The sequence below is a fragment of the Mesoplodon mirus genome (genome assembly GCF_964341445.2).
Source record: "Mesoplodon mirus genome assembly, chromosome: 3".
Classification (NCBI taxonomy): domain Eukaryota; kingdom Metazoa; phylum Chordata; class Mammalia; order Artiodactyla; family Ziphiidae; genus Mesoplodon; species Mesoplodon mirus.
This window is the reverse complement of record NC_138978.1, coordinates 9,019,140-9,044,436: the sequence shown is the minus strand read 5'-3', so window position 1 is coordinate 9,044,436 and position 25,297 is coordinate 9,019,140. Positions and strand designations below refer to the sequence as shown.

Below are 25,297 nucleotides of genomic sequence, written 5' to 3'. Positions count from 1 at the left end.
CTATGCCTACTTTAAAGGGCCATGTGACAAGTGAGATAATGTATGCCCCTCATTTAGCACAGTGCCTGGTACATAGGAGGTGCTTCGTACTCGTCTCCCGCCCTTGGTTTCCCTATCTCTCAGGGAGTTTCCATTCTTTTCCAGCTCGAAAACCTCTTCCTTTTTAAACTTGAAACCATTGCAGTGCTGCGGTCGGACGGTAGAGGGCGCTCTCGACATTGCCATCGCGGAGAACGCGGACACCGGGATGCGCTGGCGGTGTGGGTCTCCCACTGGCCGGGTGGTGGCTGCAGGTGTGCTGCTGCTCGGCTCCTGGGCGGGGGCAGTTCGCCCAGGGCTCCCCTCCTGGGGCTGAGTGTCCTGGGTCTGAGCCTGCAGCCTCAGTCATCTGACTCCCCATTTGATCTGCCACCGCGAGTTATAAACAAACTGCCCGGCTTCTCCAAACCTCCCGCGCTCAGTCCCCTGGCCGGTGGGGAGGCGCCTCACGCGGCCCGCTAGACATTGATGAAAGATCCCTGGTCGCCGTTGGCCGTTTCGGGCTCCACGCAGCGCCCCTTTCTCCGGGTGACCCTGCGGTTCCGGTGGAATTTGACGTAGCAGCGCAGCCCTGGGTGAAGAGAGGCAAGGGGGTCAGGGATGCGACCCCTGCCAGACCCCTCCGCGCCCTCTGGAACCCCCTGCATCCTCTCACCACCACCCCCTTCTTTTTTCTGTCCTACAACCAACCCATCCCCTGCAGAGCAGCCTGAATGGGCTTAAAAAAGCGAATCACAGAGGGAGAAGGGAAGAGTGAACAGATGGAGCACAGGGGATATTTAGGGCCATGAAACTATTCTGTGTGATACTATAATGGTGGGTACATGTCTATGCATTTGTCAAAACCCATAGAATGTGCAACACAAAGAGTGAACCCCTAATATAAATTATGGACTTTAGTGAATAATGTATCACTATTGGTTCATCAGTTGTAAAAAGTGCACCACACTAAAGTAAGATAATAGGGGAAACGGTGTGTTTGGGGGGGCATATGAGAACTCTGTATTTTTTGCGCAATCTTTCTGTAAACCTAAAACTGCTCTTAAAAAATAGTCCATTAAAAACCTTTTTAAAAAGGGATGCAGATTCCCTGGTGGCGCAGTGGTTGAGAGTCCGCCTGCCGATGCAGGGGACACGGGTTCGTGCCCCGATCCCGGAAGATCCCACATGCCGCGGAGCGGCTGGGCCCGCGAGCCATGGCCGCGGAGCCTGTGTGTCCGGAGCCTGTGCTCCGCAACGGGAGAGGCCACAGCAGTGAGAGGCCCGCGTACAGCAAAAAAAAAAAAAAAAAAAAAAAGGGATGCAGATTCTGCCCTCCCCTATGAAACCTCCCATGACTCCCCATTGTACTCAAAAGGAGATCCAAACTTCCTACCCTGGCTTATAAGACCCTCTGGGACCTGGACCTGCCTCCTGTCTGCTCTCCTCACCTCCCACTCCCCTCCTCACTAACTCCAGCCACACCCAGTTTTCTTGCTTTTCCTCGTAAACCCATTCATTTTTGGCCCCAGGGCCTTGGCACTTACTGTTCTCACAGCCAGAAATGCCTTCCTGAAGTTCTTGGCATAGCTGGCTCCTTCACAGCCTTCAGGTCCCAAAGGGACCCTCCCTGACCATCCTAATTAAAGTAGTCGTGGCCCTCCTGGCCCACCAGTGGGAGGGGTTCCTGGCTGTGGCTCTATCATAACCACATGTCAGGCATCCCCTGACATACATGGGTAGACATGTTTTTCATTTAAGGCCACATCCTCCTGATTGGGGGTGGGAGGGTTAGGGGAAGAGATTGCTCGGTGTGGCCTGAGCAATCCCTACATTTCAGGTTAGGAGTGGCCACAGGGAGAGAGGAGGACATCACCTGCTTAAGATCTGCTGATGTCACTGTCAAGAGAATAAAGGAATTGCTGTGAAGTTTGTGCTTTGGGGTCTAGAACTGACACCTGGATCACAGCTTTCAGACCTGTGGCCACACAAAATACACTTAGGAGGGGGGCAGGGGATTATGAGCAGGAGTGGTTGGTAGCCACAGAAGCCCTTCTGGAACCCTCCAGAATCCAGGCTGGCCTAGACTGCAGCCCTGGAACCTGAATTCAACATTTTGGGATTTCTCAGAAGTCCTCAGGACTCTTGGTCCTCAGAGGGTTCCTGACAACCTCTTCCTGGACCATCTTTAATGAGCTGTCATTTCTACTCAATTTATTTTTCTGGAGCCTGAGTCTCCATGGAGGAAGCAAGAATTCTGGTGGGACCGACCAGGGTGGGAGAGACCACGGGAAACGAGGAGATGGGGTTTTGGCTGCACACATATCTTTTGGATGCCTGAAAAGCTACCCCCTCCTACCTGAGGCCCTGGGGAGGAAGGAAGGAAGCCTTCCTGGGCAGAGGGGCTGCCCAGTGAGCATCCAGCTGGGCACCAGCTGGGTGTGTGAACTCAGTCGGGCCATGTCCCCCTCACCTAGGCAGGCTGGATCTGGAGGCCCTGGCGCTATTCCAGGCTTCCTGGACTAGAGCACCCTCCGGGCCATTCTGCACCTCAGTCTCCTCCTCTGCGAAATGGGCCCCCAGCCCTGCACACGGGTAACAGAAGGCAGCTCCCCAGCATCTCCACCCCTGAATGCCTCCATGCCCTCACCTCCCAGCTGGTCCTCTGTGTCTCCACTCCTGCCCCCAACAGTACTGCAGCCAGAGTGAGCTGTTACACTCATAAGTCAGACCAGGTCACTCCCCTGCTTAAAACCTGCCGACACCTTCCCATTATAACTCTATAAAGTCCTGCATGATCCTCCCCGCCAGCTTCTCCTACTTCCCCTTCTGCCACCTTCCCCGTTGGCTACTGTGTGCCAGGCGCCCTCAAACATTCCAGCCTCATTCCTGCCCGAGGCCCTTGGCTTTGCTCTGCCGCTTGCCTAGGACTCTCTCTCCATCCCCCCGCCCCTCATTTTCAGGTGGCTGGTTCTGCAGTCCACTCCTGTCCACCCTTTCTAAAACACCTCCCAGACTCCTCATCAGCCCAGTCTGGATTATTTTCTTTACAGCCCCTATTCCTTTCTAAAGACATCTTATCTACTTATTTGCTTATTGTTGCTCATCTCACTAGAATGGAATCCACGGGCGCAGAACTTGCTGGTTCTCTTTGTCGCTGAATCCCAATGTCCTTATCAGAACCCAGCACATAGTAGGCACTCAATAAATATTTCTTGACAGACTGGATGAATGAGTAATTGGACCTAAGCAGCTTTATTGCTCTCACAGCAGATAATTTTTGAGGCTAATGTGAGAAAAAATTGGGCATGTATCTCAGAATGGTCAACAGAGGGACTGAGACCAAATCCCTTCACTCAGGAAATGTGAGCCCTGGATGTGGGATGACACTGAGTAATTATTGTGCATTTTTGGTATTTTGTTTTTAAAAGAGTACTTATCTCTTAGATGTGATACTGAAATATTCACAGATGAAATATCTACAGTTCCAGGAGTTGCTTCAAAATCTTATTGCAGGGACTTCCCTGGCAGTCCAGTGGTTAAGACTCTGCGCTCCCACTGCAGGGGGCGCAGGTTTGATCCCTGGTCGGGGTAAGATGCTGCATGCTGTGCAGCGTGGCCAAAAAAAAAGATTAAAAAAATCCTATTGCAACGGGGGAAGCAGATGGGGAGGGGGAGACAGCACAGATTGGCCATGAGTGAGAATTATTGAAGCTGGGTGACGGGAAATGGGGGTTCATTATACTATCCTGACGACTCAATATATGTTTGAAATTTTTCAGAATACAAAATTTAAAATGTTCTCCCACTTTTCTAGCTATGTAGGTTTGGGCAAGTGGCTTAACCTTTCTGTGCCTCAGTTTGCTTTTGGGTAAAATGGGGAGAACAATAGCTCCCTTCCTGGGATAGTTGGGAGGATTAAGGAGATAATGGGTAAAGGGCTTAGCACAGAGCCCGGTACACCTGGGCCCACCTGGGCAGGAGGGCACATACCACTCCACGTGGGAGCTCAGAGGAGTTAAAGAGGGAGCCAGCCGGGCAAGTGCATCCTTCCCTGGGACAGTGCTGGGAAATCCACCCCCCACCCCTTGTTATCACACTTGGAATGTCTCCCCTGGGATAGAATTCTGGTGTGAAAGCACCAGGCTTCTCAGGTTTGATCTTATTTTAAAAGATACTCTCCTCTCTCCTCCCCTCTCCCACCTCCAGATCATGGGAGATCATGCCAGCTTGTATTTCAAGAGGTGAGAAAAGCAAATTTGAGCAACGATGCCAGGAATCGAGACTAAATGAGTTCACAGATTGTGAAGGCACCGAGCAAAGCTGTTCCTGCTCGTGTCCTCAGCTCCCCAGGGATTCTCCCACCCCCTTCTCTGCCCACCCCGGCTTGGAGGAGAAAGGGAGGTTGCGAGGTCTCGGCACCGAGGGAGCCCCCGGTATCGGGCTCACCTTCCACACACATGCAGTCGTCAAAGCATTTGTTGTTCAGGCCTCGGTTGTGGGGCGTGCAGAGATGCTCCCGGAGGTCGCAGCAGGTCCCTGCCCACACAGCAAAAGCACACTCGGTCAGCCACGCCGAGTGGACCCTCCCTGCGCCCTGCACACGCTCCCACTGGACAGGAGATACATCATCTCCATGGTGGGGCCATCCCTGGCAGGATGGACCATCTGGTGCGCAAGGCTCCCAGCTGGAACCACCGACAAATGTCACGGCCGAGGCCCCTGGGGGCGGGCGGCAGAGACCCCAGACGCCCCAGATGGGCAATTGATTGATCATGGGAGGAGTGAGGGCGCTGTGGGATCCCCCCCTGGGTGGAACGGCTGGGGGCTGCCAGGTGTGAAGTCAGCACGGAGCTGGGAGGGGCCTCGGTGATCATGGAGCCAACGTCCTCTTTGGACAGATGGGGAAACAGAAGCCCCTGAGAGGCAGGCCCTCGGCACGGACTCGCCCACCATGGAGCCAACTCTCAGAGCCACTGTTCAGTTGGCCCAAACTTGAGCCTTTTCTTTCTGCTCAGGGTGAAAACAATGGTTTGGAAAGAAAACAGCCTTTCAGGGAGCTGGCGGTCTGGCTTCTCCGATGCCAAATGGCTTGTTGGGTTGCTGTTTTGTAGAATATTCTGGTCACTGAATTAACGAGCATCGTGGAGGTGTGCAACTCAGATCTCCCTCCAGAAGGCACTTGCCATCCAACGGCCAGGAGAGCAGTTAGCTGCCAGCCTCCAGCTGTTAACACCTGCAGGAGCCTCCTGAGCCAATGTCACACTGTTCCGGAGCAGAACAGCCCAGGCAGCGACTGGCTCAGTGGGGGTGCCAGGGCCTGGCTATCTGCCCAGCAGGGGCCTCTTCTAACAGGCAATCTTTGCTCTGGAGCTCCCTGCTGGGCCAGCGGGCGACTGCATCACAGTCTCCTGTCCATTCCTCCTTCGTTCCACTTTTGTTGTTCACAGGCCTTACCCTAACCCCCACCCCCAGAAAACTCCTGCCCTTCGAACTCCCCCTCGCTATCGTCTTCCCAGAAGTTCCGACTGACCCAGTCAAGGGCCAGCAGCTTAGACCATCAATCAAAACCCCAGGCCTGGGGCTTCCCTGGTGGCGCAGTGGTTGAGAGTCCGCCTGCCGATGCAGGGGACACGGGTTCGTGCCCCGGTCCGGCAAGATCCCACATGTCGCGGAGCGGCTGGGCCCGTGAGCCATGGCCGCTGAGCCCGTGCGTCCGGAGCCTGTGCTCCGCAACGGGAGAGGCCACAACAGTGAGAGGCCCGCGTACCGCAAAAAAACCAAAAAACCCCAGGCCTCTGTTTTCAGACTGTCTTAATGGACTCAGCTGCTGAACAGGTCAGGATGTCATCAAAGTATCCCAAGAAGCCCAGCAGTGTCATGATGGGACAGAGACAGAATTAAGCCCAAAAGGACGTTAGGAGAGAGAAGTGGAGAGAAGGGTCATCATGATTGAAGGCAGTGTGGGGCAGCGGTTCAGAACCAGGCCGACTCAGGTTTGAGCCACTTCCTAGCTGTGTGACCTCGGCTGAAACACTTAGCCTCTCTGAGCCTCAATTTCCTCGCCTGAAGATGGGGAAGGACAGGGTCTCTTTCTCTGGGCTGCTGTGAGGATTAAATAGAACACAGTATGGCAGCAACCCTCAGTAAAGTGGTAGCCGTGGTTGTTGTTATTCACCATCCCTCAAGGGTCCTGCTCATGTGTCTGGGAACACCCGCCCCCATCCCCACGCAGGTTCCCCCAGCGCCCGGCCTAGGGTCTTGAACACGATGCTGGTTCGGTACCTGGCAGGCAGTCCTGGTGATGGTCGCAGGGCTCCCCGTCAGCCGGTGATGTTTCATTCCCATCGCTGGAGAGTTTGCCCCGGTGTTTCTCTGGGGAAAACAGGATCTGTGGTCAGAGGCTGAGGCTCGGCAGGGCAGAGAGATTAAGCACAGAACACCAGGGTGAGAGCGCTCACACCGCCACTCCCACAGTGTGGCTTGGATAAGACACAATACCTCTCTCTGCCTCAGTTTTCTCTTCTCTAAAGTGGGATCAACAGCAGAACAGACCTAACTTTTTTTTTTTTTTTTTAAGGTTAAGTGAGTTGCTACGTGCAAAGCGTTTGCCGCGCGATGAGCACTTGAGATCAGCAAGTCCATTTCAGGTGTCCGTTCCATTAGACTCCAGGCCCCCCATCCCACCTTGGACATATGTAGGTCAGGCTGGAGTCACCGAGGCCCCTACCCCAATGGATGGTGGGAGAGGGGAGGGAGCCCAGCAAGGGGGTGGCGGGGTGGGTAGGCATACCTTTCTTCTTCATAGACGGCCAGACCTCAGGCTTTAAGTCTTCATAATCGGTCCAGTCAAACAAGGCCATATCCAGTGTGGGCATCACCTCCCCGTCAGGCCTGGGATGAGCCTGCAGAAGGGGGTGGAGAGGAGGGAGCTTGAAGATCCCAACAGGTGAAAGAAGAAACGTGGGGCCCCAGGACCAGAGAGCAAAGGAGGGGCTCCTCAGAGGCCAGCTCATCCTGGGCTGGACAGCCTGCAATCCCAGCCCGGGGACATTGGGAGGGCCGCCCAGAGCAGCCACCCCCAACGTGGGATGGTGCCTATAGGCAGCCAATGCAGTCGGGCAAGTGATCCACCAGGCCCTCTGGGGGAGGCGGGGGGAGGCAGCTGTGTCCACTCAGGAGGAAGCCCAGCTGCTTGTTCCCCTGCCCATTCTCTCCCCTGCAGATGTCATCAGCTCTCTGTGGCACTGTTGAGGCCACGGCCATGGCTCAGTTCCACTCACAGCCCTGGCCAGCAGTCTCGGCACAGCAACTTCTGGCCAGCAGTTCCACTCACAGCCCTGGCCACAGTAGGATGTGAACCCACCTTCTAGGGCTGGGTTCTCAACACATGGGCTTCAGGGGCCCTGCGACAGCATGGGTAACCATGGATTCATCGGAAATGGCCCATAGTCTTATCAGAATCTCAGGGGGGTGCAAGACCCAAAAAGAGAATAAGAAAGATCTACTGCTAAAAAAAAGTTTTATTTCTTCTACACATATATTTATTTTTGATCATTTTTAATGATTTTATTTTGAAACAAATTTCAAAGCCCCAGAAGAGGTGCAATGATGCACCTCATGTTAATTGCAACAATAAATACCCTCCATCTAGACTCACCAATGGTTGGTGTATTTGCCACGTTTGCTGGCTTGCTTCCTCTCTGTATATCTTTTTGTTTCTGTTCTTGTTTTTTTTGTCTGTGCCACGCGGCATGTGGGATCTTAGTTCCCCGACCGGGGATCGAACCCACGCCCCCTGCAGTGGAAGCGTGGAGTCTTAACCACTGGACCGCCAGGGAAGTCCCTTCCATATGTCCTTTTTAAAGGTCTGAAGCAGATGGGTCAAAGTGTTAACTAAAGCTTGTTAATTCTGGATCATGGGGACATGGTTTTAAAGATTATTATTCTCTGTACTTTTCAGCATGTACAAAATTCTTCCCCAAAGGCCTTGCTCTTCTAGATGCAGAGACCAGTGTGCTGAGCCGGCACTTGCTTCCTTGGCATTCCCTAGAGTGAGCCCCCAGGACCACTGCCTGGACAGTGGCAGCCCTCCCTGGCCAGTGGGCCCCCTGGCCCGAGCTGGGCTGGATGGGCATCAGGAGACCTGGCTTCCATCCAGCCCTGCTGGCCTGGACCAGCTCCTTCCTGCCACTGTGCCTCAGTCTCTCTAAAGTACTAAGAGGGGGTTGCATGACATCATCTCAAGGACCCTTCCATCTCCGAGGCCACCCCGGGCCCCTTACCTGGGGCCACAGGGATGTGACGGGCAGGATCAGGGACTCTTCTGTGGCAGGTGCTGCCTTAGAGGTGGTGAGGTAGAGTATGGTGGGGGCCAGGCTGGTGGAGGATTCCTCCATCGCGGCATCCGGGGCCTGGTCTTCTGAGAGCTCCACCTTCTTCATCAGGGAGCTGGGACCTCTGACCAAGGCTCGGCCTGAGGCAAGGAGCAGGAAACACAGCAACTTTATCTGCTTGCCACCCACCACCCCGTATCGGCCCACAGCAGGACCCACATTTCCTGCTGCGAACAGGGGGGCGGCAGGAACCATATGACAAGCTATGGGCTCAGCCGACATCACTGCTGCCCACCCTCCTGCAGGGGTGGAAGCAGGAGTCTGGGGGCAGCATGAGGGGGAAAGTCTTGGATGAATTTGCAGTGTTGCTGGGGAGATGGCCCAGGATTCTTGCTCTAAAGCAATATTCCAGCAAGTTCAAGTCTGGGTTGGTTGGGTGCAGCCAGCAGTATAAGTGCAATGAATAGAACTTAGTAGGATTAACCATGGAAGGCTTCCTGGAGGAGAGTAAGTTTGAGTAGGGGAGCCACGTGATGACGCTGAGAGGCACTGCAGGGAGGCAGAGGCCTTTGAGAAGGCTGGGAGGTGAGAGCTCCCTACGTGGTGATAATGACCCTGCTTATTGAGTACATGCTGTGTGCTGGGACCACGTTGTACGCTGGGTCCTGCTTTACAAGCACTATTTCACCTAACCTTTGCAGGAGCTCTGGCAGGGAGGTACTCTTTCAGCCTCATCTACAGGGAAGGAAACGGAAGCACAGAGAAGTTAGGCAACTTGCCTGAGAGCACACAGCTAGCGAGTATCAAAGTCTGAATTCAAACCCAGGTCCATCTGTTGCAAAACCAATACTTTTAACCACTGATGCTGCCTTCCAAGATATATGGGCACGGGGTAGGATGAGTGTGAGAGGGGAGAGTGTGCAGGGCTGGGGGGTGGTCAGGAACAAGGGGGCTTCAAGAAAAGCTAGAGGTCCCAGGCTCATCCTGGCCTCTTTTTCTCAGGCAAGATCTGACTTTAAGGTTGGTTGGGTCAGTTGGGGCCTCCCCACCATCCAGAGATGAACCCCAGAGTGTAGGAAGGGGACTCGGGGACCACTGAAACTGCTCTATTCATTTTACAGAAGGAAACTGAGGCCCCATCAGGCTGAGACCTTACAGCTGGTCAGCAGGCCTGGGCCTGGACTCCAGACCTCCACTCACCCACTCTCGTGGGAGCGCCCTGCTGGTCCACGGGAGCTGGGGCTGGAGCTGGGCTGGGCTGAGTCCACGCCCCGTGTATGCCTTCTTGCTTGCTGTCAAGGCTGCCACTGCCCCCACCCCACCTGACACGTGATCCCTAGGGGTGGGAGGCTGAGAGTCTAAGCTGGGCCCACTCCCCTGTGTTCTGTCCACCTGGGGGGTCTCAGCGGGCCTGGAAGGGAAGCAAGCCCCAGCTGTTTGCAGGAGAAGGTGGGGCTGAGGATCCATCACCCACCTCCTGCAGAGCCCCCGCCCCCATCCATGCCTGTGGCACTCGGTCTGCCCCTAGAGGCAGTCATGTCACATGTAGAGACTTGGAAGCCGAGGTTGCCTGCCTGGGCTCTGGCCAGGGGAGACAGGGGAGGAGCCTGCTGGGTGGGGCTGCTGGGACATGTTTGTTCTGGGGAGGCTGGGACCAGTGGGTGGTGCGGCTCACAGGGGATTTGGGAACGTGGAGGGAACTTGAAGGAAGGTCAGAAAGACGAGGAAGAAACCCCATCAAACACACAGAGCAGAGGCAGGAGAAGTAAGGACGTGACCGCTCTCCTTGGTCAGCCGTGTCCAGGTCGGAGGACATTGACTCAGCACTGAGAGAAAGCTGAGAATTAACTAGTAACAACCACTGCCCACTGCCCCTGCCAAGTGCCAGGCACCATTCTGGGTACTTCAAATAGCAAGCCGTCTCTGAATCTACCCCAAGGGCAGAAGGGGCCATTACACTCACTTTGCAGAAACGGAGGCACAGAAAGGTGACTTGCCAGTAAGTAGTGGAACCAGAATCAGACCTGGGGCAGATCTGGCTTCAGAGTCTAAGCTCTCGGCCTCTGCTCTGTGCCTCGGAGTTGATTAAGTGATGGGCTTGGAGGGCACCGAACTGTCCCATCTCTATTCAGGACTTACAGTAGGATGGATTTAGGTCAGATGCGAGGTAGAACTTCCTGATTTAGGAGGATGATCTATTGATAAGACTGAGCTCCTACGGCCACATGTCCTTCTCTTCCTCCCATGCTCCATGCCCAGGCCTTTCCCAGCGTCCTCTTCATACCAGATTCCTCTGACTTCAGTGAGACCCCTCCCTTCCTCTGGGGGTCCACTACCTGCCCCCTTTGGGGTCTCTGGATGTCCTCCCAGGGACCTCACACCATTGACACCTCTGCCCACCCTTTCCCCCCCTCCCCCGCCTCCCTGTCCTGTCCCTGAAGTCCCCTTGGCCATTTGGACCTGATCCCTCTCCCCCACTCCCCCTCCCCCTTTCGTTGTAGGGCCCCACCCCCTCGCAGACCTCCAGCTACCTCTGTGCAGTTTCAACCTCTCCTTACGGCTCTTGTGCTCCCTGCCACGTTTCTTCACCCTCTCTGACCCTGGAGACCGGCTCTGCTTCTCGGGGTAGGGCAGTGTCAGCCCCAGGAGCAGATCCTTGTCATGCAGCAGGCCTGCAGGATTCTGCCCAGGCAGCAGCCCCCCTGCCCCTGGCAGCCTGGAGGCCTGCCTGGTGGTGGCAACCACAGCCCCATCCTGGGCCCGGCCAGGTGTGCCTGGGCCACGCTCCTTCTTGCCCAGGCCCTGCCGGCGGTGGTGGCTGGTCTGGGGCGTCCACAGTGCTGGGCCTGGGAGGTCGATGTGATTCTCCGGGAGGTTCCGAGCAGAGCTTCCGGGTCCCAGGGAGACTGCCAGGCTCAGCTCCAGTAGCAGGAGGAGGGCGAGGAACAGCATGGGGGCAACGTGGGTGGTGGGCCCAGCCATGGGCTTTTCCCTGCAAGAAAAGCAGGACTCTAAGGGGGCAGCCCTCCTCCTCCACGGCCCCACTCCCCAGTCCCCTCACCCACACTATTATAGCCTAGTGTTTCTCAACAGGGATGGAGGGGGACTTGGCCCCCTCACCCCTCCAGGTGACATCTGGCAACATCTGGAGACATTTTTGGTGGTCAAAACTAGGCAGCACCACTGACTTTACTGGGTGGAGGCCAGGGATGCTGCTAAACACTCTACAATGCTCAGGACTCCCCCCATGACAGGGAATCACTGTCCCAGTGCTGAAGCTGAGAATCCCTGGTTTCAATAGTTTAAGAAGCACCCAGGTTCCAGATTAGTCTAGATTCCTCTTTCTGTACAAACCACTACCTTTGGCTAAGTTCCCTGGAATGAGCTGAGTCCCCCCAAGCTCAGAAATAGGCCGTTAGTCCCAGAGACTTGACTCAAAGCCTACATTCAAACATATGGAATAATAGCATTTGAGCACGTGCTGTAAGTAAGAATCGTGTTCAGTGCTTGGTGTGAATTTCTATCACTTGGTCCTTTCACTGAGTCTCTGAAGTAATGCCTATTATTTTCTGAAGTGGAAATAAAGGCTCAGAGAGGCTGTCACACGGAGTATGTGGCATTTATGCAACTGCTATGCCTGTGCTCTGAGCTCCCACGTGCTGTCCCAGGACAGCCCAGGCCTTGCCTTTTCTCTTCCTCCAAGTTCCAGTTCTGACATGGCAGGCACTGTCCCTGCGGGGGCTGGGGAGCTTTGGAGGCTGGACTCTGACCCTGCAGGGTGGGGTGAGCTACCTCTGACCTACACTGGGGACAGCCCATCTTTCTGCACCAGAAGTGGTGTCTCCTCAGGGGACCTCACTGCTCCCCACTCTGTGCCAGAGGACGAGTCGACACCCCCGGATGCTCCAGAAGGACTTGGAGCTAAGGCTCAGGAGACTCGTGGCTGGGGCACAATGGGAGTGTCCCACCCCCTGGGGCCCCTCCCCCATAGCCCTCCCCCCTACACCAACCTCACTGCATCCAGCTGAGCTGGGCACCAGGTTAGCCAGGCTGATTGAATTTTTATGGCCTCCCTGGGCCCCCTGCATATTCCATTAGGTTCACAAAGGTGCTTACACAACCGTTTCCTTGTGATTTGTGGCCTTGTAATTGCCCAGGGCTGAGGAAAGCCTGGTGGCCTGGGGATAACTGCTGGCGTCTCTCCCTCCAGTCCCCTCAGTTCCTGCAGCCCCCCGCACTGGCCATCCCACCCCAGGTTCACCGTTAGCCAACGCTGAGTGAGGGGCCCTTGAAGTGGGTGGGGAGGACAGGCTGACCCACTCTGGGAAGAGTGAGGGGTCTGGGGGAGGGAAACGGCTCCTCCCCAGCTTGTCTGGTCACCAGCCTCCTGTTATCCTGCTGTTCCTTCATCCCCCAGCTGGCATGTAGTGGTCCCCTGGGAGGTGCGGGCCTCTACTGCCCTGGGCTCTGCCCACCAGCCTCAGCCCCAGCCTTTCCATAATGAGGGCCCGGGAGGCCGGTGCTCAGGCAAGGCCTGCACTCCTGAGGCAGCCAGGTGGGAGAAGGAGGGGCCTTTTGAGAGGCCTGTCAGTCAAGCATTGTTCTGCTCCCGGGGAGCCCTCAAACCCTATTTCCAGGTCTCAGGCAGATGCCAGGCTGCATTTACCAGGCTCCACCCTCCCCTCCCTGTGGCTGAGAAAGGCTGAGTCTGTGTTGGGTGCTGCCCTGACCCAGCCCCGCCTTTCTGTCCTGCGGGGACCTCACATCGATAACCTGGGAGAAACCCACAGAGCACCATCAACAGGGAACCTTTGGGACACTGGCCCGGTGAACAGAATCCCTCCACCTTGAGAGCAGAGAGGAGCAAGGCGGGACACCCAAAAAGTGCAGGCAAGGGACCAGATGAGGCTTGGCAGACGGGTGAGGGGTGGGCAGCCCCACAGCGTGTATGGGCAGCGTGCTGTCCCTGTGGACACACATGAGGCCGATCAGTGACCCCGAGCCAGCCTCTGAGCTCGGTGACCAGCCTCGGCACTGGTCCTGCAGAGCCAGGAGCTGAAGCCCAGCCCCATCCCAACCCTACACCCCCATGCATCACGGATACTTGCCATCTCTCCCAATGAAGTCCTCTTACCAAGCCCTTGCCAGTGGCCATGGGTCTGTTCATCATACCCAGGAACCCCAACTTCAGTGCCATCTTTGTTCCCTCCCACCCTTTGCACCCCACAAATCATGTATGCAGCCAGCCTGGGGCAGGGAGGGGGGATTTCAGCATGCAGGCTGAAGCACCTGAGAGGCCATCCCTCTCCTGGATGGATATCAGCACCATCCAGCCCCCGGGGCCCAGCCCATACTGCTGCCAAACTACTCTGGTCCTGACCCTCTCCTGCCCCAAACTGTCCATGGCTCCCTATCCCTTTCCCATTTAACCACAGACTCCTCACCTGGGTACTCAAGATCTCGTATAATGTGGCCCCAACCTAACTTTGCAGCCCTGACTTCTATTTCCTCCCTGGCACAGCCGATAGAGACTATGCCCTGGGCCTCGAGCACCTCCCATCTTTCCTGTCTCTCTCTTCTCCCTGAGGCTGTTCCCTCTGCCCGGAACAGCCTCTCCTCTTCACCCCCATCTCTCTCTCTGTGGAAATCCTGCCCATCCTCTGGGACTCGTCCTAAATATCCCTTCCGGCAGAAAACTACCCCCTGGGGGCTCCCACACAGCTCTGCCCGGCTCATTTCCTGCTGGGGCAATCAGGCTTTTTTAAAGTCCCCGACTAGTGACTTCCCTGGTGGTCCAGAGGTTAAGGCTCCACGTTCTCAATGCAGGGGGTCCGGGTTTGATCCCTGGTCGGGGAACTAGATCCCACGTGCCACAGCTAAAAGATCCCGCACGCCGCAAATAAAGATCCCGCACGCCGCAACTAAGACCCGGCACAGCCAGATAAGTAAATAAATATTAAAATAAATAAATAAAATAAAGTCCCTGAGAAGATCTGGGGAAGATCCCTTTCCCCTCTGTCCCTGTCAGATTTACAAGACCCTGCAAATAATAGGCATTGATAACTACGGATCGGAATGGAATCAAACTGACACCTGAGCAGATGATTAAAAATTCCCAGGGAGGGTGTGCGTTTTTGTGTGTGTGTGCGACAGAGAGAGAGAAGGAGAGAGCTAAGTGAGGCTTGGGGATGCTGGCACCTCTTTGTCCTGAAGACCGCATGGAACCCTGTCCCCAAGCCCACAGCATTTGTACTTGAATCTTGGCACATTCCAGCAGCCAAGATGCCAGCCTGGCAAAGAGCCACTCAGGGAACACGGGCTGCTAGAGAAGCCGCACCAAGGATCCACAGCGATGCGGGCTCTAATCCACTCTGCCGGTCTGGAAGCCAGCTGGAGCCTGCCTCCGAGAGCATCAAGCAGCCAGGGGAAAAAAGGGGCAGCAGGTGCCCCACGTGCCCCACCCCCATCAGCCTGGGATGGTTCTGCCCGAGGTTTGCGCATAAAGCCTGCTCTTTTGGGCCTGGGTCGCTTTCCCCCAGGATTGGGGACACTCAACAGCTTTCAGTCGCCCGGGACAAGGGCAGTCGAGGGACATGAGAACCATCCACAACCCAGAGACAGCCGTCTCACAACAGAGATCTTCTAGTGACTCCTTAAAAACTAAACTGAACAAGAGCAATCGTCATCATAGGAGCTGCCACTCCCTGAGCGGCTGGAAAGCCCAGGCTCTTACAAGCTTACTTCATCCGTTTCTTAGTGCATCCTCTCAATTGCCCTGCACAGGGCAGGTTGTTCTCCATTATTTTCAAACTGAGGAAACCCAGGCTCTGGGAGGGTAACCCACAAACACAAGGTGACACCACTGGTGAGTGACAAAGCCCCACCTCAAGGCCTGGGTTCTCTCTGCACCCCATTGCCCGTCCACTGAGCTTCGTCGGGGGTCGCCTACCTCCCCCACGTAACCTCCTGCCATTGCTGTGAGAGCAGTAACGGCCCCGGAGGCGGGACCAGGCAGCTGGGAAGAGGAAACTGACAAAGGAGGGGGAAAGGGGCTTGTCTCGTGCCCTTATCCTGTCCCCATACTGTGCAGAGTTGAACTGCCAGCGTGGTCTCCATCCAGAAGCCTGCGGGGAGGCAGTGTTAATGCAAATGAAGGCAGTTGATGGAGCCTGGAGCTCGCTTTGATTCCTGAGCCCCCTCCCCACCTCCCCACAACAGCCTTGCATTTGGGGGCCGGGCGACTAGGGGAGCTCCTGCCCACCTGCCTGGCAGACAACAGTGAGGCCTGAATTCCTCCTTTACTGATCAGCTCACCCGATGCCTGATGGGTTGGACGGGAGAAGGGGGCGGGTAGAGGGGTGGGAGGTGGGAGCAGTGCTGGCTGAAGGGGGTCCGATGGGAATCCTGGGCCAGGAATATCAGTGATGCTCTGATGAAGCCTAGGGATTATGACGCTCAGGCCAGGCTGTGAGCCAGACAACCACCCCCCAGGAGAACTTGGCTGTCAACCCCCCTCCCTGACTCCGCGTCTCCTTCTTGCGTGTGAAAGTGACGCATCTGAGCCACCATATTTGGTAGAGATGTTTCAGGGGTTCTCTAAGCATTTGATTCTAACCTCACTTAAAAAAATATTTGTTAAACTATTTTGAAAACTGTAGGTAAAAACAACAGACACTCTCAAATGCGTCCTCTACACACTTTTAACTCGGGCACAGCCCCCCAGTAACTTGGCCTTCTCCCGGGTCACTGAAGAGTGTTCCAGGGATGCAAGGTGAGCAGTTTAAAAGAACTGTTGCCATTTGCAGCTACTTATTGACATGCTCCAGGATCTTCTGGACACCAACGACCAAAGCCTATTAGAGGCTCAGTCTCATATCGACAAATGCAACTGACATCCATAGCCTGCTTTTTTTTTTTTTTTGGTGGTACGCGGACCTCTCACTGTTGTGGCCTCTCCCGTTGCGGAGCACAGGCTCCGGACGTGCAGGCTCAGAGGCCATGGCTCACGGGCCCAGCCGCTCCGCGGCATGTGGGATCTTCCCGGACCGGGGCACGAACCCGTGTCCCCTGCATTGGCAGGCGGACTCTCAACCACTGCGCCACCAGGGAAGCCCCATTGCCTGCTTTTATACCATGAAGACAGCTTCTTTTTTCTCTTTGACTTACTGTAAAATAGGCAATATTGTACATTGGGGGCATAACAGTGGTCACACAGCATCTCCATGGAGGAGAGGCTGAAGAGAGTCTGACGGCATGTAGGGCTTGAAACTGTATCCGCACAAAACGGAGAAAATTTTGGTTTGGGGAAGAGATTATTGGTGGTGTTGGTGAGGTGCTACACCGCTCATAAAATGCTGACTTCATTGATTTTATATGTTGGGATTATGGATAAGATTTCATGGGAAATGATCTGTACTGCACAAAAAAAAATGCGGGGGGGGCACTAGGGGAAGAAGACCGCTGGATCACTGGGTTAGATTAGATGGTCTCGAGGGCTCGGTCTGCCAAGGGAGCCTAGGAATTTATGATCCACAGTGACAAGACTCCTCCATCTGTCTGTCTATCCAACTGACAGCCCCCTGTGGGGAGGGATGACACATCATACCCTCCAGGTTCTGGAGTGAGCCCCCAGGGACCAGGGGCAGGTATTGTGAAGTAGCATGAATTCAGAGGACATATTTGTGAATGTTCAAAAGACAAAACGTGGGAATTCCCTGGCGGTCCAGTGGTTAGGACTCCGCGCCTTCACTGCTGAGGGCGCAGGTTCAATCCCTTGTCGGGGAACTAAGATCCCACAAGCAGCTCGGCCAAAAAAAAAAAAAAAAGACAAAACACAGCCATGTGTGATGATAACAAGCCCATTCCTGGGCCATCCCTCCCTCTCATTCACTTTTGGAGGAGCTCTGCCTTGCTTTGGTCACCTCTCTAACTGTGACTGACCCCCAGCACCCAGATGAAACCCTAACCCACCGAGCCGCTGGGATGGGCATCCTGAGACCAGTACAGGGGTCTCTGGGATGACTGGAACACTTCTATCTTTCAAGGGCTCCTCAGAAAGGGGTGCACAGTGCTGGGGGTCAGGGATCTGAACAGGAAGGGGCCCTGATTCCTGCCACTCCCCTGGCCACAGCTCAGGTCTTGAAAGGACCCTCCACATGGAAACATCCTAACCCTCTTTAGCTCATAAGAAACTGGAAGGTAGCTGCCTTCTGCTAAACCTGGACCAGAAGGGACCTCTACCCCTGAGAGGCCAAGAAACATCTCCAAGGGGATCTTGCTCCCTTAAGAGAACCCAGCCTTCCTCTGGGGCAATCTGGGAGCCAGTATTCTTAGCCACAGGTGATGAGCTCTCTCGGCTCGTGGGGGAAGTGGGTCTGGAGTTTTGTGGCCTGCTGGGCGTCTCTGGGGACCCTGACGCTAAGGGCTGAATTCTGTCCTTCACAGTAGCTGCCTCAGGCCAGACTGGGCCCTGTGTAGGTGCCCCCTGATCACAGAACTCTCGCCACATTCCCTGCCATGTTTCCAGTAACACAAACATCCTTCGGTGCTGCTGTCTGCCCAGGCCCCAGCTTATCACCCAAACATCCTCCACTCTGTGGTCAGAAGAACAAATAGGACACTAGCTTTCCTGCTTAAAACTCTTCAGTGGGGGCTTCCCTGGTGGCGCAGTGGTTGAGAGTCCGCCTGCCGATGCAGGGGACACGGGTTTGTGCCCCAGTCCGGGAAGATCCCACATGCCGTGGAGCGGCTGGGCCCGTGAGCCATGGCCGCTGAGCCTGTGCGTCCGGAGCCTGTGCTCCGCAACAGGAGAGGCCACAACAGTGAGAGGCCCGCGTACCGCAAACAAACAAACAAAAACAAAACTCTTCAGTGGACATTTCTGCACATTTCATACAGCACACAAGAGATTAACTCCTTAATATATAAAGAATTCTCGGGGCCTCCCTGGTGGCGCAGTGGTTGGGAGTCCGCCTGCCGATGCAGGGGATACAGGTTCGTGCCCCGGTCTGGGGGGATCCCATGTGCCGCGGAGCGGCTGGGCCCGTGAGCCATGGCCGCTGGGCCTGCGCGTCCGGAGCCTGTGCTCCGCAGCGGGGGAGGCCACAACAGTGAGAGGCCCGCATACAGCAAAAAGAAGAAAAAAAAAAAAAAAATATATATATATATAAAGAATTCTCACTCCACTCTCATCCCTGGGAGCCCTGGGGGCAGTGTTTGTATGCCCAGAACCCCAAGTCAGCAGTGCTTAGGACAGATTTTGTGAGATGCAGGAATTATCTCTGATTTTGTTTCCATACTGCCGTGAAGATTTTAGGAATGCTCTAACTTGGAATTATCTGCCTGACTCTTCCCTCTGGCACCTCCTCATGACTTGACTGGACACTTCCTGGGATGGCTGGAATAGGACAATGGAGGTGGCCGTCCCCAGGTACCCCCTTCTGCTCTTAGAACAGTGGGGCCACCTGGTAGTCAGCTCCACAAACCTGGAACTCGAGTTGGGGTCTTAGAGCATCTAAGACAGCAGGTTCCTGTCTTCTTTAGGGGGAGTGGATTCCCCCAGGGCTGGAAAATGAGTAGTTGTAATTGTTCAATCAAAATAGTTATGTCCCATATTTCAAAAAGAGTCATGTACCACAATGTTCATTGCAGCTCTATTTACTATAGCCAGGACATGGAAGCAACCTAAGTGTCCACTGACAGATGAATGGATAAAGAAGATGTGGCACATATATACAATGGAATATTACTCAGCCATAAAAAGAAACCAAATTGAGTTATTTGTAGTGAGGTGGATGGACCTAGAGACTGTCATACAGAATGAAGTAAGTCAGAAAGAGAAAAACAAATACCGTATGCTAACACATATATATGGAATCTAAAAAAAAAAAAAAAAGTTCTGAAGAACCCAGGGGCAGGACAGGAATAAAGACGCAGACATAGAGAATGGACTTGAGGACACAGGGAGGGGGAAGGGTAAGCTGGGACGAAGTGAGAGAGTGGCATGGACTTATATATACCACCAGATGTAAAATAGATAGCTAGTGGGAAGCAGCCGCATAGCACAGGGAGATCAGCTCGGTGCTTTGTGTCCACCTAGAGGGGTGGGATAGGGAGGGTGGGAGGGAGATGCAAGAGGGAGGGGATATGGGGATATATGTATATGTATAGCTGATTCACTTTGTTATAAAGCAGAAACTAACACACCATTGTAAAGCAATTATACCCCAATAAAGATGTTAAAAAAAAACAAAAAACAAAAAACAAAAATAGTTATGTCCTCAATGAGAGTGGGGGAGGGGAGGGGGATCCTAAATTCTTGGGCTGGGCTCTTCCCAAGTCAATCTGGGACTAGATTCTGTCTCCCTAGCCCCTCCCATGATCCTCCCACCATCACACCTCATCATGAGTCATAATTTCCCTGTCTGTGAAATGGGATTATTAGCCTGTCATGAGATGTGACTCTTTAGGAAATGAGGACTTCTGTGTGACTGGGGAAGGGGAGGTTTCCAGGTATGGAAGGGACTCAGGCAGTGTAGGTGGGATGGAAGGCAGCAGAGATGAGCTCCCTGGAAGGGGGGAGGGGAGATAAGAGTTGAAGTATCTGCCCTGGGGGGTACTCATTGGTGGATTGGCCTTGACAGTCCTGAGCTAGTCCCTACCCATCTCCCCTGCCCCCCTGAGGCTCTGTGCCCCCAAAGTGCCACCTGTCCAATAGGAAGGGGCCTCTCAGCCCCCCTAAGCCTCAGAACAGCCAGATCCCCACCTACCCCTCCGCATGCCTTTGTGCCAACCTGGCCTCACACCGAGAACTCTGCCTCTTGACCCGTGGAGCACCAGGGTGGAGACTGCCAGGGACAGTGGACCAGGTAGTCACCACTTGCTGAGCTCCTCTGGGTGCAGGACCTGGATGCCATGCAAGGGAAACTGCTCTAGTCTGAAGACCTTGTCCCTGCTTCTGGAAATTGCCAGTCTGATTGGGGACAATAGCCCTGGCCCTGGGGAGCTCCCACTGTAACAGGGAAGATCTCGGTCTTGCTTTGGAGGACTCTTAGACTGATGAGACACGGCTCCTGTCCTCAGGGAGCTCTCAGTCTGAGCAAGAAAAGCAGCCCCTGCCCCAGGAAGCCTCCAGTGTAACAGGGGAGATCCTGTGGCTGCCCTCAGGGATTTCCCAATCTGATAGGGGAGACACAGCTCTGGCCTTGGAGGTTCCCAGAACATGGGGAAAACATACACTTTGCTGGAGGGAACTTGTATTCTGTGGGTAAAGACACAGTCCTTGCCCTCCAGGTGTCCCCACTCTGACCTGGCAGGGAGGCCACAGGCCTCATGAAAGATTGAGGCACAGATGTAATTATTACTGATTCAAACACAAAAATATCAGCCCAAACCCATTAAGCTGAGCCATGGGAGAGCCCCCCTGACCAGAGTGGAAAGAGCTGTGTGACCTTGGGCAAGTCATTTGACCTCTCTGAGCCTCGGTTTCCTCTCCTGTAAAATGCTGGAGGTTGCGAGAATGAGGGGAGGCAAAGGTATACAGAGTGGGTGGTAGCCAGTAAGGGTGCAATAAACAGTAGCTGTTGTTATTATGAAGAGGGGAAAGAGCGGGAGTGGGGCTTGGGGGTGGGCTGCTGGAAGTGTGTGCATCTGTGCCTGCGTGTGCATGGGGGCAGGCACAGGTGGCCACGTCCTCAGTCCTCGGTGGGGTGATGGATGGCTTCGGTCGGGCAGGTCAACACAGGCCCAGGCCAGCCTGGAGGGGACCATTGTCTTGGCAAATGAGGCTTGGCTTTCCCACAGGGGCAGCACCATCTGCTTTTATTATTTCCAATAGCAGCCTCGGGAATTCCCACCCTCCTAAGGCCTCACACCTCGAAAAAACTGATGTAGGGGTGTTGTTTTGGGGGGAGGGAGTGGAGTCCTACCTCCTGCTACATTACAGGTACTCGCCACCCCTCCTCCTCTCCTAAGCCATCCTCCTGGTCCCCTTTTCCCCAAATTTCATTATCTTGGTTCCCAGACAATTTGATTGTACCCATCACTTAATCATCGAGTGACAAAATGCCCACTGTCAGTTCTGGCAGAGGTCAGTGTGGAGTAGAAAGACACCTGGAGTCAGACAAGCCTGGGTGTGAATCCTGGCTCCAGCATTTAATAGCTGGGCAGGTCAATTAACCTCTCCGGGCTTCAATCCCACATCTGAAAAATGAATGTCTGTTTGGGTGTCATTTATAGGGCATCAGCTACTCTAGGCTTAGAGCTTTATATGTATTATCTAGTTTATAATTCAGCCCATTGAAGTGGACAGTACTTTTCAGGTAATAACAGTAGTTACAGTGGTTCAACACTGGGACAAAGATTTGAAGGATTTGCTCAAGGTTACAAAGTAGAGTGAGTGGTAGAGCTGGGACTTGAACCTGTGGCCACCTGACTCCAAAGGCAGACTCTCTGACCACGCCTCATGCTAACTCAGTAACTAATGCTAGTGCTGATGCTGTGACTTTCAGGGATGACACATGGTGGGGGCCTTAACCCAGAGCCTGGCACAGAGGGGGCCCCTAAAAACTTGAGGTCTGCAATTACTTTATCCCAACTGCTCTGGATTCTAGCACCGGTACCCCTACACTCACTCAGGGATGTGTCCCAGATGGTCAATGCCAGGCCATGGTGTTGCGGTGTGCGAGGCTGCCAAAGCTGGGAACTGGTGTGAGGGGGGCAGGGCCTCTAGTGGCAGGGTCCTTCCTGGGGAGGCCTGTGTTCCATTGGCTGCGGTGGCCCACGTGAGAGGAAGGGCTGGGGTAGGACAAGCAGAGGGCCTGGAGCAGCAAGAGAGGCGGACTGCACCTGAACGGGCCAGTGGAGAGATGTTAGTATGCCACCTCCCCACCCCGGGAACATGCCCAGCTCCTGCTCTTCGCAGGCTGGGGAGTCAGGGAGGCCAGGATGCAAACCCCTGCTCTGCCATGTTTCTGGCTGAGGCAAGTGAAGGTCCAGGTCACATAGCTGCTGAGCTAGTCTGCTGAACTTGGGCAGTCGCCTCCCTGTCTAGCCGATTTCCTCTGTTCGCATCAGGCACAGAAATCATCCTCACCTTCTGGAGGCGTGCAGAGCCCCTGGTACCACAGGGACTTTCCAGGAGGCTTGCTCCCCGCTCCACAACCTCACCGGTCTGCCCTAGGGCCAACTCTGCCCCTGGCCTGGCCAGCAGGACCCAGTGGAACCCACGGATAACCTGTGGCTTGCCACTGTCAGTTCATTCCTGTCTCCTTGGCCAAGGATTCCATACGTTAGAACAAATACGGACAGAGCAGCTGCTGTGCTGCTGTGTGGTGCCTGCTGTGTCTCAGGCACTGGGACCCCAAGTGGAACAAGACCCAGCCCCGCCCAGGTAAGTGCAGACCACGGGAGAGACAGGGAGGCAAGGCGGGGCAGGAGGGCTCCCCACAGGAGGGGCCATCTGACCTTGGCCTGCAAGGGGAGACATGTTAGTTAGAGGGAAGAGCCCTAGCAAAAGCTCGGAGGCAGTCAGGGCGTGGAGGTGATTGGCCCTCCGTCATGGCTGAAACCCAAGGTGCCGACGGGGGTGTGATGGGAGGCAGGCAGCGTAGTTAATTTAGTGGAAATGGGGAGCTATGGAGGGATTTAGGGAAGCTGAGCGGGGTGAACTGAACGGTGGGAAGGGAGGCAGAGAAAGTGGTGGGAAGGATTGTGAGCAGGAGTCTGGATGGTGTGTGTGTGTGTGTCTGTGTGCGTGTGTCTGTGTGTGTCTGTGTGCCTGTGTGTGTGTGTCTCTGTGTGTGTGTGTGTGTCTGTGTGCGTGTGTCTGTGTGTCTGAGTGTGTGTCTGTGTGTGTCTGTGTGCCTGTGTGTGTGTGTCTCTGTGTGTGTGTGTGTGTGTCTGTGTGCGTGTGTCTGTGTGTCTGTGTGCGTGTGTCTGTGTGTGTCTGTGTGCCTGTGTGTGTGTGTCTCTGTGTGTGTGTGTGTCTGTGTGTCTGTGTGTGTCTGTGGGTGTTTCCAGTCCCATTCTTACCTCTTTAAGGAGAAAGGCGCTAGTTGCTAGCTCTGGCTGTGGCTGAAATAAAAGCTCAGCTAGGGGAACCCAGAACTTTCCAGCCTGGAGAAGGTGTCCCTCTTCCAAAGTTGCCCTCATTATGGCCCTAAGCCCACATCACTGCCGGACTCCTGGGGTGGTGTGTCACTTGTCGCGATGACATAGATGACGGTCAGAGGGTTTGGGTGATTACACAACAGGTGCAGGGTCCAAAAGACAATCCCCCCCCCCAGAGGCAAGGAAATGGCTCGTGAGCGAGAGCCATTAAAAAAGAAATGGGTGCAAGACAGAGATTCAGAATTGGGAATGAGTCACATGGATGCCTCATGATCAATGACCAGCTGTTGGCAACATCGACACAGCCATGCTGATTTCATTTTGAAAGCAGACACCCTTTTCTTTCTGATTTTTAAGCTCTGATTTTAGGACAAGCAGAGAGGAGGAGGGAGAGAAAGAGAGAAGAGTGCCTGTAACAGTGTGTAGGGGGAGGTGACCATGATACGGGAGGGGCCACAGTCAGGTTTCTCTGCACTGTCTCTAAGCCTGAATGTTTGATCCATTTCCCCCTTTCTGTGGACCCCTGTCCCCACCCCACCCAGGGACTGGGACTGTAGAATCCCCCGTGGCCACCAAGTGTGTGCCTTGCTAGCATCCAATATGTTCTTTTCACTGCTTTCACATATATCCCTATAGGTAGGTGCTATTATCCCCGTTTTATGAAGGGGACACTGAGGCTCAGAGAAGTGCGCTCCTTTGTCCAAGATCACTCCCTCAGCCTCCATCTGCCTGACTCCAGAGGGATGGTACTGAGCCAGTACTGGGACACTTCTTGCATGCCACCGGGCTGGGAGGTGGGCAGCATGGAAGAGTGCTCCATGCAAGAGAGACCAGACAGAGGCGAGGGCAGAGGGAGCACCCAGTGGAGTGAGTCAAGACTTGGCGGGAAACCCAAGAGGTCTCACGACCCAAACCTCGGCTCCCGAAGGCATCTGAGACCCCGGCGCGCAGTTGGAGAAAAGCCAGCAGTGGAGAGGGAGGGAGCCTGAGCCGGGGCCAGAAGAGCGAGGCCAGCACTGTCGGGGTTGCTAGTGCGAGGAACTGGGCAGTGCTGGCGGGGGGCGCAGCCAGAACCTCCCTCTACCTGCAACACACCCCAGCCCCGTAGGCAGCCTCGAAAGAAGCAGAGGGCACTCCTGCCAGCTCTGTCCGGAGCTTAGGGAATCTTCCAAGCTTCTTCAAACGATGTCAGACTGGGGCCCCCAGCCTGAGAGACCACCCAGAGACTCAGAGACAGAGAGACAAAGAGAGACCGGGTCCCAGAGGGAGAAGGCTAGTGCCGAGGAGGAGAGTGGGCGAGAGACGCGTCCGGAAGAGGGCGGCAAGGGCGCACGCTAGGCAGTGTCAGAACGTGGAAAAGTGAGTGTCCGGCGGAAGGCGGGCGGATGAGGGGCCCAGGAGCCGAGCCAGGAGTCGAGGGGAGACGCGGCGAGGAGCGGAGGCGGCGGACCCACTGACCGGGAGGGCAGGGAGGAAAGCAGCATCCTCACCTCCAGCCTCAGTCCCCGGCGCGCCCCGACCCTGAGCGCTCCAATTAGCCCACCTTTGTCCCGGCGCGCAGCCAGGTGAGGCGGGAGGGCGGAGCCAGGGGCGGGCCAAGGCCAAGCCTTACCTGTCCAACCGGCGGGGCAGGGGCCGAGGGGCGCGGGGCCGAGCGCCTGCGGGAGCCGAGCGCAGCGGAAGGCCGAGCCGCGAAGCCGGGACCGCGCGGAGAGGTGCGCGGGCAGCAGGAGGATGTGCCGAGGCTGAGCTGGGCTGGAGGGAAGGGGGAGGGGGCGGGCGTGAGGGAAGGGGGCGGGAGCACGCGGAGGGGACGGGGGAGGGGCGGCGGCGAG

General features: G+C 55.2%; 1 protein-coding gene across 1 annotated transcript; it reads right to left on the bottom strand.

Annotated features, from left to right (window-relative positions):
• Positions 1–497: 497 nt before the first annotated feature.
• DRAXIN (dorsal inhibitory axon guidance protein) lies at positions 498–25,155 on the bottom strand (the record flags this gene model as incomplete). The annotated part of the gene is made up of 7 exons (XM_082615125.1): positions 25,075–25,155; positions 10,886–11,346; positions 8,304–8,494; positions 6,812–6,923; positions 6,304–6,393; positions 4,468–4,557; positions 498–610 (listed from the first exon to the last, which is right to left on the bottom strand). The coding sequence occupies exons 2-7, from the start codon at positions 11,334–11,336 to the stop codon at positions 498–500; spliced, it is 1,047 nt and encodes a 348-aa protein (XP_082471251.1). The 5' UTR covers positions 11,337–11,346; positions 25,075–25,155.
• Positions 25,156–25,297: the final 142 nt, after the last annotated feature.